Genomic DNA, 19,124 nt, shown 5'->3' on the forward strand with positions numbered 1-19,124 from the left:
TGGGTTCAGCAGAACCAGGGGCGGAACAGTCCACGTGCCACATCCTTCTCTCCGGACAGGAGACATGGATGCCTGACCCCAGAGGGCCCCCGTCCTGCCCTCCCCTCCCCGGCCCCGCCAGGGCCTCAGTCCCACATTCCACGCAGGCCTGCAGCTTTAAGCCGCCCGCTGGGGGCTGCCCTGCAAACTGCTCGTTCCACATTCTCGGGGTGGTGGGGTGGGTGGGGTGCGGGCACGCCCTCCCGGGGAGGCCTATAAGGGCGCGGGGGGGACGGGGCCCAGGAGGGGAGCGGGGCCTCACCAGCCACGTCCTCATGGCCCTGCTGCTCTTGCTGCTCCTGGGCCTCCTGGGGCTCTGGGGGCTGCTCCGCGCCTGCGCCCGAGACCCCTCCCCAGCCGCCCGGTGGCCCCCGGGGCCTCGCCCGCTGCCGCTCATCGGGAACCTGCACTTGCTGCGTCTGTCGCAACAGGACCGGTCCCTGATGGAGGTAGGTCAGGGAGCCCGGGCAGCTCTTGCCGCCTGGACAGCTGCCATGTCCTGGCCCCTCTCCTGGGGAAGCCCAGCCGTTTCCACTGCCTATTCCCACATGGTGCCGGGCCCAGCAGGAAGCCGGAGGGCCCACCCTGCTTTGGGGAAGGGAAAGCCGCCCCGTCCCACAGGGAAGCAGACACACTGAGTACGAAGAGGCCCTGGAGGTGCCACCCAGGGTCCGGCCCGGGAGCAGGAGTCTGGAGGGCTCCCTGGAGGAGGTAGCATCTGCTGAGAGCTCACAGGAGGCCGGGCTTAGGGACAGCACAGGGGAGGAGGGCCTGGGCCTGTCGGCTGCCTGCTCAGCCTCCCTCGGCCCTCAGGTGTTCAACAGCAAACACTTCCCACTTTTGAGCCTCTGTTTCCTCATCTGTGAGATGGGAAGAGGACCCGTGCCTCCTGGGCAGGGATGCTGAGGACAGAGGGTACGGGTACACGGCACGGGGCAGCCTGACCGGCACTGTCGCTCTGTCCTCGCTCAGGCAGGCAGGGTCAGTGGGACAGGACTGAACAGTCGGGCCCGGGTCCTGTCTCTGGCTGCCCCCAACTGCGGGCTGGGGTGCTGCTGGCTGGGCTGCAGCCGAGGACGGATCAGGGTCTCTGGGGGCCGAGCCTGTCAGGCCCTCACTCTGTGCAGACTCTGGCCTTTCAGAATGTGCCACCCCAGCAGCCAGCCAACCCCCAACCTTGCCGCCTGGACTCAGGGCTTGAGCCCCCCAGGAATTTTGGCTAAAAAGAAAATCCCACAACAGCCATGCCAAGCACCAGATGGCGAGGGGGCTCTGTGGGCTCCAGGCTGGACGCTGCCCCCTCCACCCTGCACCACCGGCTTTATGGCATCTAGGCGTCCCCCCTCCACCTGCCCCCATCTTCCCTCTGTCCCACCCCTACCCAGCACAGGCCCGGCCTGGGGGGACCTAAGGGGGGGCCTTGTGGGTGAGGGCTGCCCGGGTGACCCCCGCCATCCCTGCCAGCTCTCAGAACGCTATGGGCCAGTGTTCACCGTGCACCTGGGGCGCCAGAAGACGGTGGTGCTGACAGGGTTCAAGGCGGTCAAAGAGGCGCTGGTGGGCCCCGGGCAGGAGCTGGCCGACCGGCCTCCCATCGCCATCTTCCAGCTCATCCAGCGAGGTGGAGGTCAGTGTGTGGCCGGCGCTGCAGGGGCCTGCTGGGTGTGGGGGCACCTGGATCCCAGGAGGGGTGGGGGCTCCAGCAGCGGGAGAGGCTCCCAGGGGCAGAGCAGGCAGGACCTGGGCCTCTGGGCTGGTGCTGAGGAGGGCCAGGTGTCCACACAGCAGGTCAGGTGCTCAGGACCAGCAAGCCGGGGTCTTTTCATCCCAAGTCAAGAGGGGCCGGGGCCAGCCCAGGGGGACGGGAGTGGGGATGGGGGTGAGGGCCCAGCCAGTCTCGCTGCCCCGAGGTCAGCCTGCTCACTTTCTGCCCACTCGCCCGGTGGGGCTGGCTGGGGTGGGAACCTGGGCTCACCGGGCACTGTGTCTGCCCACAGGCATCTTCTTCTCATCCGGGGCGCGCTGGAGGGCTGCCCGCCAGTTCACAGTGCGTGCCTTGCACAGCCTGGGCGTGGGCCGGGAGCCGGTGGCTGACAAGATTCTGCAGGAGCTGAAATGCCTCTTGGGGCAACTGGACGGCTACAGAGGTGAGCAGGGGGCCGGGGATGCCCCTCCCCGGGCCTGGATGTGCCTGAGGCCCGTCTCCCTTACAGGCCGGCCCTTCCCGCTGGCCCTACTGGGCTGGGCTCCCTCCAACATCACCTTCGCGCTCCTCTTCGGCCGCCGGTTTGACTACCGGGACCCCGTGTTTGTGTCCCTGCTGGGTCTCATCGATGAGGTCATGGTCCTCTTGGGGTCCCCTGGCCTGCAGGTGAGGAGCTGCCTCCCGTCCTCGGGGTGGGGTGGAGCCCGGGGCGCTGGGCGTGCAGCGGGAGGACGGGGGCCCCAGCGCTGTCCCCTCTCAGCTTCTCGGCCCTCCCACCTTGCAAAAGGAATCAGACGCAAGGGCCTGAATCAGGACCCATCTGACGTTAGCTGGTCGTGTGGCCTCAAACCAGCCCCTGTGCTCTCCAGGAAATGGGGGATCCTCATCTCCCCCACGCCCTCATCAGTAACAGATGCATCTGCTCAAGAGTGGGGGTGGAAGGCAGGCATGGCTTCCCCAGGATTGCAGAGGACTCCATGTCTGCCCCCAAGCCCTGACAGTCCAGGCACCTTCCTGCTGACGCCCTTTACAGTGCCCCAAAACCACAAAAGTTCACCCCTCTGATGTTTGGAACTCATGTGTATTTCATTTTGCTTCAAAATGTAAAGATTCCCTCTTTTTGGTCCTCACCGTATTTGATGTGCGTTTACCAAAGCCTGCATCTCAGGTGTTATACCTGCATCACGGCTGGATCCAGAGGCCACGGGTCCTGGTCCTTCTGGCTTCCCAGAGGCAGGGCTGTGACATGAGGGAGTGAGCAGCGGCGGGTTCATGAGCGAGAGCAGGGGGCACAGCTTCCACCCGTCCTAGCCAGGGTGAGACCACCCTGCCTGCTGGTGCAGCCAGGTGGGCCCAGAACCCACCTAGAAGATGGAGGCTGCACGGCACTGCATGGTCCGGGGCAGCCCCAGGGTAGCAGAGCGTTCCCTGGCCTTCCCTGCTGGTGCCAGCTCCTTACCATGGAGGTGCCGCGTGGAACTCGCTACTGGTGATCGCGGACGCTCCAGGAAGGCGAGTGGCATGAGGCGTGGCGGGGCTGCCACAGGCAGTCACGGAGCACCCGCTGGTGCCAGGCTTACCCCTCAGATACAGCCTCGTGGGCTGACTCCGTGGCGGCCCCGACTCTCCGAGGTGTGAGGTCTGCTCTGTCTTCCGTTCCATGACTCACAGGAGGTTCAAGGTTATTTCCACGGTGGCAGCTGCCTCCCTCCTCCCTCTCCAGGATGGAAAGAGGTCCTGCTGTGCAAACCTGCCTGGCTGTCCCCTTCCGGGGCACGGACGGGAGGTTTCCTGGCAGTTCCTGGTCCTCCCTTGAGGGCTAAGGGTCCCCGTTCTGTGGCCGCCTCCAGCACATCCTCCCAGAGTCCCTGGGCATGAACACAGCCGCTGGGGACGATCACCGCCTGCCCAGGGTGCAACCCTGGGGCTGCGTCCTTATCTCCGCTCCTCCTGCCTCCTGCCCAGCTGTTCAACGTCTACCCGTGGCTCGGGGCCCTGCTCCAGCTGCACCGGCCCGTCCTGCGCAAGATCGAGGAGGTCCGTGCCATTCTGAAGACCCTCCTGGAGGTGCGGAGGCCCCACATGCGCTCGGGGGACCCCGTGTGCAGCTATGTGGACGCCCTGATCCAGCAGGCACAGGTGTGCTGGGACCCGAGACCTCCTCGAAGGCCTGTAGGAGTCCTGAGGGACACCCCAGGGGAGCACGGCTGGGGAGGGGTCCATACCGGTCCTGCACCAAGCTCTGTACCTCCTGGCTGGGGGCCTCTCAGAGCCTCGGTCTCCTCGTCTGTGAAATGGGGCATCCATGGTGCCTGCCTCGAGAACGCTGGGGGATGGCTGAGCCCAGATCACTGAGGCATCCATAGTGGAGCCCAGGACTGGGCTGGGTCTGTGGGGTGGGGGACAGACCGCAGATCATCCCACGAGCCCTGCCCCATGCCTCTGCAGGGGGATGACCCCGAGGGCCTGTTTGCTGAGGCCAACGCGGTGGCCTGCACCCTGGACATGGTCATGGCCGGGACGGAGACGACCTCGGCCACGCTGCAGTGGGCCGCGCTTCTGATGGGCCGGCACCCGGACGTGCAGGGTGAGACCCCGGCGCCTGGCGAGACGGCTTCTTCTGCCCCCGGGGGACTCCCAGGGCTGAGGGATGGCGCTGCCACCCAAGCGGCCCACCCTTTGCCCCAGGCCAGGTGCAGGAGGAGCTGGACCGCGTGCTGGGCCCTGGGCGGCCTCCCCGGCCAGAGGACCATCAGGCTCTGCCCTACACAAGCGCCGTGCTCCACGAGGTGCAGCGGTTCATCACGCTCCTGCCGCACGTGCCCCGCTGCACGGCCGCCGACATGCAGCTGGGCGGCTTCCTGCTCCCCAAGGTGGGGCTGGGCCTCCCTTTCCCCTTCCATCTCCTTTGGGGTAGGCCTTGGCAGGGGTCCAGGGGCACTGGGACGGCTGAGCGTCTGGTGGGTGCTTGATGGCCCAGGGCTCCCCAACCGGAGGCAATAAAGGGAGTCTAGCCAGGAGCAGGAGGGAGGCAGCCCTCACCCCACAGCCCAGCACTTGGTCTGGCCAGCAGACCTGGCGCCTCCCTGCATGTCCTGGGGTCCCCTCCGTGTGTCCTGTGGGCATCCCTGTCCATGTGTCCTAGGGGGTCCCCTCAGTGTGTCCTGGGGGCCCCTCTATATCCTGGGGGGTCCCCTTGTGTGTTCTGGGAGGGTCCCTCCGTGTGTCCTGGGGATCCCGTGTGTGTCCTGGGAGAGTCCCCTGTGTGTGTCCTGGGGTTCCCCTATGTGTCCTGGGAGGGTCCCCTCTGTGTGTCCTGGAGGGTCCATCCGTGTGTCCTGGGGGTCCCCTCCGTGTGTCCTGGGGGGTCCCGTCTGTCCTGGGGGGTCCCATCTGTGTGTCCTGGGGGTCCCCTGTGTCCTGGGAGTCCCTCCGTGTGTCCTGGTGGTCCCCTCTGTATGTCCTGGGAGGGTCCCCTCTGTGTGTCTTGGGGGTCCCCTGTGTGTCCTGGGGGGTCCCCTCCGTGTGTCCTGGGGGGTCCCGTCTGTGTATCCTGGGGGGGTCCCCTCTGTGTGTCCTGGGGGTCCCGTCCGTGTGTCCTGGGGATCCCCTGTGTGTCCTGGGAGGGTGCCCTATGTGTGTCCTGGGGGTCCTCTCTGTGTGTCCTGGGGGGGTCCCCTCATGTGTCCTGGGGGTCCCCTTGTGTGTCCTGGGGATCCCCTGTGTGTCCTGGGGGTCCCTCTCCGTGCATCCTGGGTGTCCTCTCTATCCTTGGGGCTGTGTGCCCTGGGGTCACGTGGCCTCCCTGGGTTCGGGTGCCTCACCTGCAAGGTGGGCTAACACCAGGTGTGGTGGGTGTGGCAGGAGATACATCCTGGAATGAAACTTTCCGACCCAGGCCCCATCCCATCTTCCCCGGGGCCCCTCTCTCTGTGTCCCGGCTGCCCCCGCAGGGCACGCCCGTGATTCCCTTGCTGACCTCGGTGCTCCTGGATGAGACACAGTGGCAGACCCCAGGCCAGTTCAACCCGGGCCATTTCCTGGACACGGACGGGCATTTTGTGAAGCGGGAGGCCTTCCTGCCTTTCTCTGCAGGTCAGCAGCCCTTGGGGCCGGGGTGGGGCGGCACCTCCAGGGCTCCAGGGGTGGGACGGCCCCAGCTCCGCCCGCCGCCTCTGCACCCACCTCCTGATCTCAGGTTCTGAAGGCGGCTGTGCTGGCTGCTCCTCTGCTCCCCTGGGGAGGTCCCCACCCCTCCCTTCCAGGAGCAGGCCTGGTGCAGCCCACTCTGTGCCTGGACATACCCTGCAGGCCGCCGTGTCTGTGTTGGGGAGCGCCTGGCCAGGACCGAGCTCTTCCTGCTGTTTGCCGGCCTCCTGCAGAAGTACCGCCTGCTGCCCCCGCCTGGCATCAGCCCGGCCTCCCTGGACACCACGCCCGCCCGGGCTTTCACCATGAGGCCGCGGGCCCAGGCCCTGTGTGCGGTGCCCAGGCCCTAGGGGCTCCCCAGCCCCCAGGTCCTCCTGACTACTCCCCTCCCAGCCCCGGGTTCTCCCACCCTCTCCCCTCCCACCCCACAGCTCCGACTGCTCTGGGAGGGCCCTGAGGACTCCCACCCTCACCCCCACCCCCACAGGGTCAGCAACTGCTTCCGGTTACACCCAGGCCTCCCCCTGCCCGACCCTGTGGGACCCCCATCCCTCTGGTGCTGTCTGCAGCTCAGTCCCTGCCAGCCCCCAGGAGCACCTCCAGGGCCCTGCCCACCCTCCCACCCCTGAAGCTGCACTCCCAACCACCTAGCTCCCCCCAGGGCCCCCCAGCACCTGCAGCTGGGGCTGCAGGGAGACAACGGGTGGCTGCATCCAGCCAGAGATAGGTGCAGACGGGTGTCCTCAGTGTGCGAGCCCTGCACCCGCCAGCCAGGTCCTGGGACTCCTGCAGACCCCACTCCATTCCCGCTCCTGGAACACTTCCTACAGCTGTGCCTGGAGGCAGTCGGCCTGCAGTGCCAGACTCTGAGCCAAGCCACCGGGGCTGCCCGTGGTCCTCCATGCGTATGACAGGTGCAGGGAGGCAAGGCCCACATTCTCCTTCAGAGACAGGCACTGGAGCTGGAGGCTCCTGGGTCTGCCCCATTTCCTGGGGACCTGAGCAGACCTATTCCACTCCGGGCTGTTTTCCCCTCTGTGAAGTGGGTGATGATGACCCTGGGACCAGCAGGCTTTGCCAGGAAGGCGTGGGGTGCCGAGGAGTCCCAGACTGAGTGCTGTCCATCAAGGGTCCGGCCGGGACCAGGAGTATCCCAGGAAGGATGGAGGCCACTGTGCAAGGAAGCACTGCAGGGGCAGCCCCTGACCCCAGGAGGGTCTCTATGTGCTGAGCTCTCCCAGGCTGGGGCCACAGGAGGGATGTGGCGGGACAGAGACGCCCCAGGCAGGTCCTTCAGCACCTGAGCTTGGGGGGCCCACCTGCTACCTCCACACACCTGCCCGGGGGAACCCACAGAGCCCCTTTAGTGGCAGCCAGGCCAGTCTCAGGACGCCCCCCACCCGGAAGGCAAGATCCACCCAGCGCTGGGGCCCCAATCCCAGCCTCTATGGGACTCTTGCGCATCTGAAATTCAGACTGAATGGGGCCTGTCTGGCAAACCCTGGTAGAACCGGCCTATGTCCAGGCTGTTGGCCCTGGAGCTGGGGAGTGGACCCCAGGATGACCCAACGGGCTGTGCCCAGGGGAGAGGTGTGGTCACCGTTTGGCTGGCAGGTGGCTCTGGGCCGACCTCGGGACACCTGGCCTGTGGGGAGCCCTGGGCTTGGCTGTACAGACATAGAGGGTGTCGACACAGACCTCCCTGTCAGGACCAAGGGTCTCGCAGGGGAAGCATGGGGCTTCCTGCAGTGAGGGGTGGGCACCTCAGCCCCTGAAGACAAGCAGCACTGCAGTGGCAAAAACAGAAACGTTGACCGGGCACGGTGGCTCACGCCTGTAATCCCAGCACTTTGGGAGGCCGAGGCAGGAGAATCACGAGGTCAGGAGTTCGAGACCAGCCTGACCAACATGGTGAAACCCTGTCTCTACTAAAAATACAAAAAAAGTTAGCTGGGCATGGTGGCACGTGCCTGTAATCTCAGCTACTCAGGAGGCTGAGACAGGAGAATCGCTTGAACCGGGAGGCAGAGGTTGCAGTGAGTCGAGTTTGCGCCACTGCACTCCAGCCTGGGTGACAGAGTGATATTCCGTCTCAAACAAACAAAAGGAAATGTCGAGCCGCACGGTGGCGCGTGTGCTGGTGGCGGCGTGGTCGGCAGTGTGACAGTGACGCGTGTGCTGGTGGCGGCGTGGTCGGCAGTGTGACAGTGGCACGTGTGCTGGGGGCAGTATGATGGGACACCTGGTGTCTGAGACGGCCCTGGCCCCCGTCCCAGCGCTGACCATGCACTTGAGCAGCAGGCGGCCCCTCACCGAGAAGAAAGGATAAGCCGTGGCACGTTCCCACCTGCGCCACGTGAAGCGGCGCCCCAAGGTCAGGACGCGGTGGCCGGGACACACGGCTGCACGGCAGGCCTCACACTCCCGGGTGGGGCCGCTGCTACGGAGGCTGCTGGACCTGCTGAACCCGCTGCAAGGACAAGAAGGGAACGGAGGGATGGAGGCTCGGCTGCGTCCGCTCACATATTTCTGGGGAAGAGCAGGGACTGAGTGCTGGCTTCACTATTCTCCTCTCAGACATTTGAAATATGACACTGAAAATTTGAAGGGCAGAGAGAACAGGGTCCCAGCGCCAGGTGGGGCCACGCGACGCCCCGCCCAGTGTGACTGGTGAGCCCCTCTGGAGCTCTGGAGGGTGCAGAACATTCCAGGGCAGGGGCTGTGGAAAGTCCCTCCCAGCTGTTGTCAGGGCTCCTGGGTGGGGTGGAGGACTCAGGCCCCGCCCTCCCGGCCCTGCAAGGGACCCTCGTGCCCCTGACTTACATTGGCCTGGGGTATTCATCTCCTTGGGCCCAGGGGAGCCCGAGGCCCACGTGGGGAGGAAACTCTGACCCTTTCCCGCCCCGATTAATGGAGGCCCAGCCGACGTGAGGGACGCCAAGTACAGGGTGATGAGTGACAGCTGAGCTTCCCCTCAAAGCACTAAGACAATAAACGTAACCCCAACCCCGACCCTGACCCCGCTCGCCCGACTCACGCGACCTCTCACCCCATCTCACCCAGGAAGAAACAACCCAGCGAGATGACAGGGCTCCTCCACGGGGTACAGCCAGGGCCCCCCAAGTTAGGCGGTCCAAATGCCTCATCCTCAAGTGTAAACAAGCCTAGCTTAGTGAAAACAGAGTGAGCAGGTGTCAAATCTCCTTCAACTCACGCCCATGGGCGTGGGCAGGGGTGTGGGGTGGGTGGGAGGGAAGGGGGGGGCGCCGAGTGAGACCTGAACCCCGGAGGTGCCACCTTCTCAACCGGGCAGACCTGGGTGCCCCTGTTTCTCACAGCTGCACTCAGGCTGCCGGCCACGTGCACAGGCACATCCCGGGGGCTTGCTGGGAAATGCTGGGGCTTGGCACGGATGGGACAGGCCATTGTCTACGCCTCATTTCCAAGTGTTTCTTTGTTGCTATTTTTAAAAATTGTGATAAAATACATGTACAGAAACTACACCGTCAGCCATGTCTAAGTGCACAGTTCAGAGGCACAGGCACATTCACGGCGCTGCACAGCCACCACCGTCACCTCCAGAGCCTCCTCATCTTCCCAGGCTGAAGCTGCGCTTGGGTTAAACACCCACTCCGAGTCCCTCCCCAGACCTTCTCCTTCCTGCTCTGTGGGTGTGAAGGCTCTGGGGACCTCGAGTGAGTGGGGAGTGGTGGATTTGTCCTGCTTTATCCACGCACCTGCCAATGCGTCCTTTTCAAGGGTCCCAGAGAACTCAGGCGGCGGGAACTCAGGCGGTGGGCAGCCCACGAGCCCAGCTTCCTCACGCGTGGATTTCGGGAGATGCCTCTGTGGACATCCACCCCACGGTGCCCAGATGTCATGGGAGAGGCAGACACCCCGAACCCCATGGCTCACGACATGGCTGAGCTGCTCCCCGGACGTCTGTCCTCAGCAGCAGGCAGGACGCCGATCCTGGCCCCTGTACCCGCCTCTAGGTCTCCAGTGAAGGACCCTCCTGGGGTGGGCAGGCTGCTCTTGGCCCCAGATCTGCTTCTGGGTCTGAGGCTGGTCCTCAGCCGTGCCGCACGTGCTTCCCATTACCCTCCTAAGTCAAAGGCAAAACAAAACCACACAGTCCCCGAGCCATCTGCAAACCTCCCACAGCAAGCTCGGAGGGTGAGGCCCCCCCAACCACAGCAAGCTCGGAGGGTGAGGCCCCCCCAACCACAGCAAGCTCGGAGGGTGAGGCCCCCCTGCAGCAAGCTCAGAGGGTGAAGCCCCCCCACCACAGCAAGCTCGGACGGTGAGGCCATCTGAGTGCCGGGCTAGGAGGAGACCAAGCTTTACCCACGGAGACGCCGTTTAATAGAACCCAAGTGACCCAAGGGAGCTGCCAGGCCACCGCTCACCCACACCCGCAGGGCACACATATGCAGGGCCTGGGGGCCGCGTCCAGTGCGGCGGGGGTCCTGGTTCAGATGTCCTGAAGCTCCTCCCTCGGAGTGGACAGCCCCCATCAGGAAACTTCTGGAACCCAGAGGCTGGAAGCCCGCCTCACTCTGGGACCTGGGCCCTCCCCGTGATCGCTGGGGCTCCCTCAGAGCGGGGGGGTCTTCTTCCCACCTTGGATGCTGAGGGGGAAGGAGGGAAGACGCTGGGAGGGCTGGGTGGGCTCACCGGGCTTCAGAGGGCCGTAGGACTTGGACAGCTCAGCCCAGCGCCCAGCTGTCTCTCCGGGCAGGTCTCACGGATGCCCCGAGGCAGGCCCATCACTGGCCAAATTCCCCGTCCCTCCTGCCTGGACCCAGTCCCTTGTGAAATCTAAGCAAAGTCCTAGGGTGTCTGAGGTCAGAGTGCACCGGGTAGCTGCTGCTGCATAACAAGCGGGGGAGCGGGGTGGCCCAAGGCTCTGGATGCTGGGCCACAGGGGTGATGAGGCAAGGCTTGGAGGAGTCTGTAGGATCCTAACTTTGATGACTATTCAGGGTTTGAGGCTGCACTCAGCTTTATCACCTGTGAAACCCACGCAGCCAGCAGGGGTACGAGTGGTTCTGAGGTCCCAGTGGGCAGGGGGTGGCCTGACCCAGGCAGGGCAGGGGGACGGCAGCTGGAGCGCGCGGAGAGAGCACCTGTCCCTTGGGAGCCACTGGAGGGCGCACGGCGCACGGCACCCGGCCAGGGCGTGACTCTGACCGGAGCAAGAGCCGAAGGGCTGGACGGACGGCAGGTGGTGCCACCTGATCTAGGCAGGGACAGGCAGGGACAGGCAGGCAGAGAAAGAGCCCGGCTGGAGGCGGCCGGCGCTCCAGGGAGAGGAGTGGGGAGTGGACAGCACCGGCCCAGGCTGGAAGGTCAGCTTGAGGCTCTGGGATGTGAACACTGGGCACCAAGTCATCCAGAAATAAATGCCAGGCACGGTGGGAGGCCGGGGTGGGAGGATCGCTTGAGCCCAGGAGTTTGGGACCAGCCTGGGCAACACAGTGAGGCCCCCCCTTCTACAAAAAATACAACAATTAGCCAGGTGTAGTGGTAGCAACTGTGTTTCCAGCTACTCAGGAGGCTGAGGGAGGAGAATCGCCTGAGCCCAGCGGGGTGGAGGTGGCAGCGAGCAGAGCTCATGCCACCGCACTCCAGCTTGGACGACACAGCGGGACCCTGTCTCTAAAAAGATGCCACTGTCTTGGGGGCTTGGAGGGAGGACAGTGCTCTGAGGGGTGGTTCAGCGGCTGAACCTGTCGTTCTTGGTGGAGGTGAGCAGACGGCACTTGGTGTGAGCTGTTTCTCAGACATCAATCCTGCAAGAAACTGCTCAGAGGCCGCTTTCTCAGAGGGCTCGGTGGGCTGGGGCAGGGGATGGTTTCCGGAAGCCTCACAGTGCTGTGAGGGGTCTCCAACCTGCTCTGAGTGTTCACACCCCCAATGTCGGGGAGGCCCCTTTGGCCTGGAAAGCCCAGTCTCCACAGGTCTGCTCACCCCCACAGGCAATGTGATTCTGACTTCCAAACAATGCTCCTTTTGATTATTTTAAAAAATCATTTTTATTTTTATTTATTTTTTGAGACGGAGTCTCGCTCTGTCACTCAGGCTGGAGTGCAATGGCACGATCTCGGCTCACTGCAAGCTCTGCCTCCTGTGTTCAAGCGATTCTCCTGACTCAGCCTCCTGAGTAGCTGGGATTACTACAGGCGCCCACCACCACACCCAGCTAATTTTTGTATTTTTAGTAGAGATGGGGTTTCACCAGGTTGGTCAGGCTGGTCAGGCTGGTCTCGAACTCCTGACCTCGTGATCCGCCCACCTTGGCCCCCCAAAGTGTTGGGATTACAGGCGTGAGCCACTAAATTTACTGCTCACCACACTAAATTTTTTTTAGATATCGGCTCTTGCTCTGTGGTGTCATCACTGCTCACTGCAGCCTCGACCTCCCGAGCTCAAGTCATCCTCCCACCTCAGCCTCCCGAGTAGCTGTGACTACAGACACATGCCACCATCCCCGGATTTTTTATTTTTTGTTGCGGGGCAGTTTAGCCATGTTGCCCAGGCTGGTCTCAAACTCCTGAGCTCAAGCGATCCTCCCACCTCCGCCTCCCAAAGTGCTGAGAATACAGGTGTGAGCCGCCGCATCCGGCATGAGTTATCAGTGTGTGGTTTGGTGTTTCTGACACCTGCACACACTTGCGTATCTACTGCAGGGGACATTTCTCCCTGAGCTCAGCCCAGATGTGCTTTGTCACAGCCCATCACTTATGGCCTCGGACACACGTAAAGGGAACGGCACGCATGCCCACGCTAAGTTTGGCCCCTCACTTGGCACAAATCTTGATCTGCTGCCTGGCTTGCTGCGGGTCAGCAGCTGCTCTCTCCACCGTGAGGAGTGCTTGCCCAGGGACAGACGTGAAGGATGGACATGAGGGTCGCCTCCAGGCTGAGGTGGGGCTTCCTTAGCCGGAGGCTTCCTGGCTCAGGAGTCCCGCACAAGCACCAGCCGAGACAGGGACTCACAGCCCGTTCTCTGGCACACACAGCCCCAGCACAGGTGGCCCCACGTGGTTGGCCCCTGGGGTTGCATGAGCGGGTGCCCTCACTGACCTACATGGGGTAGGGAGACCCCAGGGCATTGCGTGGTTCTCTGAGCTGCATTCCAGGTGACATCTCTGCACCACCCTTTGGCATCTTTTGCCAGGGAGCCCTGAGGAGCTTGGCACCTTAAGATCCACAGAGGTGGGAGCCCCTGACTGGAGAGCACTCCCCAGCCGGTGTCAGGTGAGCGTCTGTGCTGTCGAAGGGAGGCCCAGGTCTTCAAGACCTTTTCCCACTAACGGTCGGTGAGGACTCAGCAGTTCCCACCCCATTTCCCTTTCTGACTCAGCTGCTGGGAAGCTCAGAGCTCTGGTTCCGGATCTATCAGCCCTGCCTTCTGGAGGCTGCTGCCCCTTCTTTGCATTTTGCGGGTCTCCCTCTGCTGTCTGTTGGTGTTTAAGGTGCCTCACAGCATAGGAGCCACTGAGCACCCTGACTGCTGGGCTGACCACGGACCCTTCCGAGCAGCTTCTCTGCAAAGCCGTGCTGCCAGGAGCCAGATCGCAGGCACCGCCTTGCAGATCTGAAGGTTCGTGCTGTGCAACGTGCCCTTCCTGTTTGTGAGTTCACCTGACCAGCACCAGGAGGGGCTGGACTCCTCGCCTGCCGCTGGCAAGGCCCGCCCTGGGCCAGTGGGGTGCACACAGCAGGGCCTGTGTCGTGGCTGGTGAGAATTTTGGCCACAACAGTGCAGGGGACGGGGCTGGATGCTGGCCAAGGAAGAGCAAATAGCCTCATCGCCTTCCCACAGCTTGGTGGGTGCAGAGAGGACCTGGGGACACGGTCCTTAGGGTCTCCTCCAGCCCCGAGTCTCGATGTCCACATAGAGACGGCCTGAGTGGTCAGCCAGACCTGCCCAGACCACATCTTAGCCCAGCCCTGGGTGTCTTAAGGGAGCTAAGGAGGAAGTTACAGTAGCTGTCCGTGGGTCACAGTGAGGCCAGTCACCGCTCTGAGGTGCAGGCCCCAAGGGCCACGGCTGAGGAGGCCCAGCCAGGCCAGCAGTGGCCACGGGAAGCCTGAGGCCCTCCCAAGGATGACAGCCCGGGGCCTATGACTCTGCTCTCACAGGGTGAGGCCGTGCTCCCGCCTCCCGGCTTGCATGCAGCTCTGTGGGTCGGCGGCAGCCAAGGCAGGCAGCCTGACCTCAGCCTCAGCAGCTCTGTTGAGGGGCAGGGCACCCAAGGGGGCATTCAGGGCCTGAGCCAGCGTCCCAAGGCTGCCAGGTGGCGGCTGCAGCTACTTTTCTGCTCCACCATCAGTTGGGGGAGCACTGAGATGGCAGCACAAACCCCCAACCTGGGCTAGGCAGGAGGCAGCTCCAGGGCAGCAGCACTTGGGTGTCTGCTCTGTGGAGGCCCAGGCCGGAGCTGCTGGCCTCAGCCCTCCCCGGGGCCCATCCTGGAACAGACTTGGCCTCACAGTGGTGCACGGACCTCCTTGCCATGGCCACCCGGCCCTCCCCGGCAGCTGCCCAGAGCTCTGTCGTCACCACGGCCTTCCCGATGCCTCGTAGCACCTCATATCACTTGGGGGCAGGAACCACGTGCTACTGGGAACAGGAAGTGTGTGGCTTGATTCTGTGCGGCCTAAGCGTGTTTCCTGGCAGGGTCAGTTACTGCCAGCACTGGGAAACGGCCAGCCTGAACGCAAGCCATCAGCCAGCGCCCACTGCCAGGAACGCCACACACAAAGCGCCCCCAATGCCATCCTGGGGTGGCCACCACTAAAGACGGGGTCTCAGCCTGGCGTGCGCTGGCATGGGGGACACGAATTCCGCAGTCCACAGGCAGGGGACGCACTGCGCAGAGCAGGACCCACGGCTGCTGGTGGGTCGGGTTTTATTTCAAATGCAGCCACAGAGAGGGTTTCTGCACAGGTACATGGTCTGACTCCACAAGCCCCCAGCATGGGCTCCCCATGACCTGCAATGACGCTGTGTGGGGTCAAAGGAAAACTGGCCACACCCAGGACCCTCGATGGATGCAGGCAGGGGACCAGGAATGCGGCCCACACAGGGGAATAGGGAATCAGGCGGAAGGTGCAGCTTTGTAGCTGGCGGGAGGAGCCAGCGTGGCTTGATCTCTAAAATATTCCTGGTAGAAAAATAGATATTTCCATCCAAAGCAGATTCCTGGGGCTCAAGGGCCCCTCCAAGGCCAGGGGTCTGGGTGATTCCAGAGCGTCCACGCTGTGCGCTGAAGGCACTGAACCTGCTATTACTGTCACAGCCGTCACTGGCCAAGGAAGGTCTGGAGGAGGGAAGGGGCCCTTGCGAGGCTCTGGTGCTGGTGATTCCGGCCCCCACTGCCAGAGGAGCTGAAAGCCCTCGCTCAGCTGCTGCCCTGCTGGTGATCCCGGCCCCCACCGCCGGAGGAGCCGCACCCTGCGTGGTCTGACGCCACCCTGCGCTGGGCAGCGGCCCCACCCCAAGCTGAACCCGCTAGGAGAGCAGCTGCAGCACCTGCCGGATGCGCTGGGCCCTCCCCAGCAGGGGGGGATCAGAGCCCTCCTCGTCCAGCTCCCGCATCAGAGCTTCTGCCTTCTGCACCGTCAGCTCTCGGGCCCGGCCCTGCAGCCCCTCCAGGTAGGCCAGCAGGGTGGAGAAGTGCTCATCGGGAACCTGGACGGGGAAGAGATGGAGTCGGTCAGGGGCGGGGCAGGGCAGGGAGGGGCCACTGAGCAGCGGGAGACAAGACGCTGCAGCCAAGGACACCCGGGCCTCAGGCTTCCGTCCTCCTGCTGCGGCCCGAGGGTGTGGGTGGCCTGGCCACAGACCCTGCCCCAGACACTGGAAGAAGAAACGCCTGTTAGAGGCGGACAAAACACTGAATTAACCCGAGTAAAACAGAAGCCACGTGGGGAGAACATTTCAAAAACATCGTAAAAATCCTCAGAAAAATGAGAAAATATGACACAAATTAAACAGGGGTAGGCTGTGATAAAAGGTGCATTCGGAACAAAAAGCCGCGTACGCTCCGGCACTTGGCACGCTCGCCTTTCTGCTCAGGGCGGCAGTGGCCAGGTGACATCTCTTAGTGGCCTGACCCTTGTCTGCTGGTGGTGGGGGCACCTCTGCACGGGCTCGCTGGCCACGTGCCCATCTGCTCTGCAGACAGGTTTCCTCAGGTCCCTGTGAGAGCGGCTCTCAACACTGGACTCTTTTTATTATTGAGTTAGCGGAGTTCTAATTCCATGTGGGACTTGCAAACGTCTCCCATTCTGTAGCAACCATTTCACTTTCCGGCTAGCTCTGTATGCAGTGCAAAGTCTTAGATGCTTTTTTTTTTTTTTTTTTTTTTTTGAGCCAGTCTTGCTCTGTGGCCCAGGCTGCAGTGCAGTGGTGCAATCTCCACCTCCCAGGTTCTAGCAATTCTCCTGCCTCAGGCTCCCAAGTAGCTGGGATTATAGGCAAGCATTACCACACCTGGCTAATTTTTGTATCATTAGTAGAGACGGGGTTTTGCCATGTTGGCCAGGCTGGTCTCGAACTCTTGACCCTCAAGTGATCCAGCTGCCTCAGACTCCCAAAGTGCTGGGATTACAGGCGTGAGCCACCACGCCCGGCTACACAGTCTTAGATCCTGATGAAAGCACTTTCTCGACTTTTTCCTTTGTCGCTTGTGCTTCTAGAGTCACATTTAAGAAACCGTTGCCTCACCCAAGGTCATGAAATGGACTCTTAGGTTTTCATCTAAGAGTTTTGGTTTTAGCTTTTAAATTTAAGTCTTTGATCCATTTTGAGTTAATTTTTGCATATGGTGTGAAGCTGGGGGCCGCACGCATTAAGTATCAGCATGTTCGTAAATATGTACGGTTATAATACATGTGAAATAAAAATGTATAAGTAAAATGCACATTTGTGTGTTTGTAAATATGTTTAACTACGATAGTGTAAGATACTTTGCGTGTGTGTGTGTATACACACATATAAATGGCTAACCAAGGATTTGCCCAACCAAGGATTATTTTTCTGTATAAAAAGTTTTGTATAAAGTTTACTTTTGGTAATAGTAACATATAAATAAAACCATGTAAACTTTGGTTAAAAGAAAACAAACAAAACGTGGAAACCCAGTTGTCCCTGGCTCTGTTGAGAAGAGGTTTCCTCCACATGGAACGGGCTTGGCCTGCGTGCTGGAATCAGCTGCGCCAGGCATGAGGGTTTCCAGGCTTCCCAGGCTGTTCCAGTCCCTTCTGTGTCCACCCTTGTGCCTGCCCCGGTGTCGCAATTACCGGAGCTTGCAGTAGGGCTTGCAGTAGGGCTTGCAGTAGGGCTTGCAATAGGGCTTGCAACAGAGCTTGCAATAGGGCTTGCAATAGAGCTTGCAATAGAGCTTGCAATAGGGCTTGCAATAGAGCTTGCAATAGGGCTTGCAATAGGGCTTGCAATGTGTATGTCCTCTGACTCTGAGAAGAGAGTGGCTTGAGCCCAGGAGGGCGAGGCTGCAGTGAACTGTGGTCGTGTCACTGCACTCCAGCCTGGGCAGGACCTTGTCTCAAAAAACGCCCACAAAAAACCACAACAACGAAATAATGAAAACAAGTGGCCGCAGGCTATGCCTGGAATGTCCCAGGGCTGTGAGTGGGGCTGGTGGGCCCGCCCCGCTCTGAGAGTCTGCAAACACAGGCCTCTGCCCCCTGCCCCCAACGCACAAGCAAAGCCTGGCCTCTAGTAATGTGGGCGCAGGAGAGCCGGTGAGGCAGGGGGCGCTGCCCATCGGATGCAGCTCAGCAGAACCGTGGGCTCCTCCAGCCTCACAGGACACAGGCAACTCCAGCCCACCGCCCAGCAGCCGGGTTTAGTTCAGAATTCTGTCTCGTTTCATCCTGTGAAACTTCATCTCACATCCTGCCCCTGAAAAGGGCAGCTGCCCACACTTGCATGTGTAGACACACGTCACACGCACACGTGCACACAGGCAGGTGGCCTCCCTAAGGTCGCCCTGTGTTGGTTTCTGCCCTGAAGGCCAGCGGCAGGGCTCCTGGAGGAGGCAATGCTGCTCATCTCTTAGAACAAAGGCACCGGGAGACCCGCCCTGCAGTGGGCCCTGAGGGCGACCCTTTCAGACTGTGGCTTCTGCTGTCAGGGCCCCGCCGTGCACAGACCTCGGCCCCAGGGAGACGTGCCCGCCCCGCCGTGCACAGACCTCGGCCCCTGGGAGACGTGCCCGCCCCGCCGTGCACAGACCTTGGCCCCCGGGAGACGTGCCTGCCCCGCCGTGCACAGACCTTGGCCCCCGGGAGACGTGCCCGCCCCGCCGTGCACATACCTTGTCACTGTCATACATGTGGAGCAGGAGCCACGTCTGCCTCGTCTTCTGAAACCTCCAGTTCTTGTGCTTTTGGGCCCATCTAGGGAAAGGAAGACAAACATCTCAGGGTGCTGGGCAAAAGACTCCCGGGCACCTGTCTGCCCTGACAGATCGGGAACCTCATCGTAGGAGAGGGAGCCCCACCAGGTGCTATACACCAAGGCCTCATGTGAAGGGGGTTTTTGGAGCCCCTCCCCTGCCGGAGGTGAGGAGCCGCAACCCCACACCCTGCTGCCGCCTGCCCAGGAAGCACGTGGATGCCACTCTTACCCTGGCCACCCCGGGGCTCATGACTGACCCCAAGTCCCCGTGGGCTCCCCCACCCCATGGATCACACGGATTTTACAGGGGGGGAAGGATGAAGTGAGTTTCTCTGGGAGGAAAGGGAGCGACTTAATTGATGATGTATTTTCTACATGAAAATGGGAAGACTGTAAGGAACAATACCGAATCCCAGGCCCTCACAACAAGGGGGAAGTGGGCCTGGGGACGAGCAGCTCCCGGCTGCTAGAGGGGCCGCTCCCCAGGGCCACAACCACCCTGCCCCGCCCCCACCTTGCTCCTGCACTAGGGCCTGTGGACACCAGGCAGCTGCGGATGGAGCGAAGCAGGCGCTGTGGGTAGGGCAAGGCCAGGCAGGGTTTACTCCAGAGACCTCCTCCCAGACACAGGTTTCCAGGGCCAGGCAGGGCAGCCAAGCCCAGATGCCTCCATCAACGTGCAGGCCCAGGTCTGAAGAACGCAGGCTCAGCATGGGGGAGGGCCCTGCGCCTGTTGTGAGCGCTGCCCAGCCCGCCTGTCCCCACTGCCATGTGGGTGAGTGGAGTCCTGTGGGC

General features: G+C 62.3%; 2 protein-coding genes across 5 annotated transcripts in view; one reads left to right on the plus strand and one right to left on the minus strand.

Moving 5' to 3' along the window:
* Window positions 1–314: 314 nt before the first annotated feature.
* On the plus strand, window positions 315–6,243 carry LOC100446332 (cytochrome P450 2W1). Its single transcript, XM_024241255.2, has 9 exons — window positions 315–488; window positions 1,504–1,666; window positions 2,037–2,186; window positions 2,253–2,410; window positions 3,710–3,883; window positions 4,193–4,331; window positions 4,433–4,617; window positions 5,698–5,839; window positions 6,056–6,243. Exons 1-9 carry the CDS (start codon window positions 315–317, stop codon window positions 6,241–6,243), a joined length of 1,473 nt encoding a protein of 490 aa, XP_024097023.2.
* Window positions 6,244–14,775: 8,532 nt separating this feature from the next.
* Window positions 14,776–19,124, minus strand: part of C6H7orf50 (chromosome 6 C7orf50 homolog) — a 140,017-nt gene continuing 135,668 nt past the window's right edge. For all 4 annotated transcript variants that reach the window (XM_024241252.3, XM_054545743.2, XM_054545744.2 and 1 more), the window contains 2 exons: window positions 18,247–18,328; window positions 14,776–15,596 (listed from right to left, as the gene is read on the minus strand). In XM_024241252.3, coding sequence (XP_024097020.2) covers window positions 15,417–15,596; window positions 18,247–18,328 — 262 coding nt within the window. In that variant the 3' untranslated portion in view covers window positions 14,776–15,416. The remainder of the gene's footprint in view (window positions 15,597–18,246; window positions 18,329–19,124) is intronic.

This window comes from Pongo abelii, chromosome 6, assembly GCF_028885655.2.
Source record: "Pongo abelii isolate AG06213 chromosome 6, NHGRI_mPonAbe1-v2.0_pri, whole genome shotgun sequence".
NCBI classification, from domain to species: domain Eukaryota; kingdom Metazoa; phylum Chordata; class Mammalia; order Primates; family Hominidae; genus Pongo; species Pongo abelii.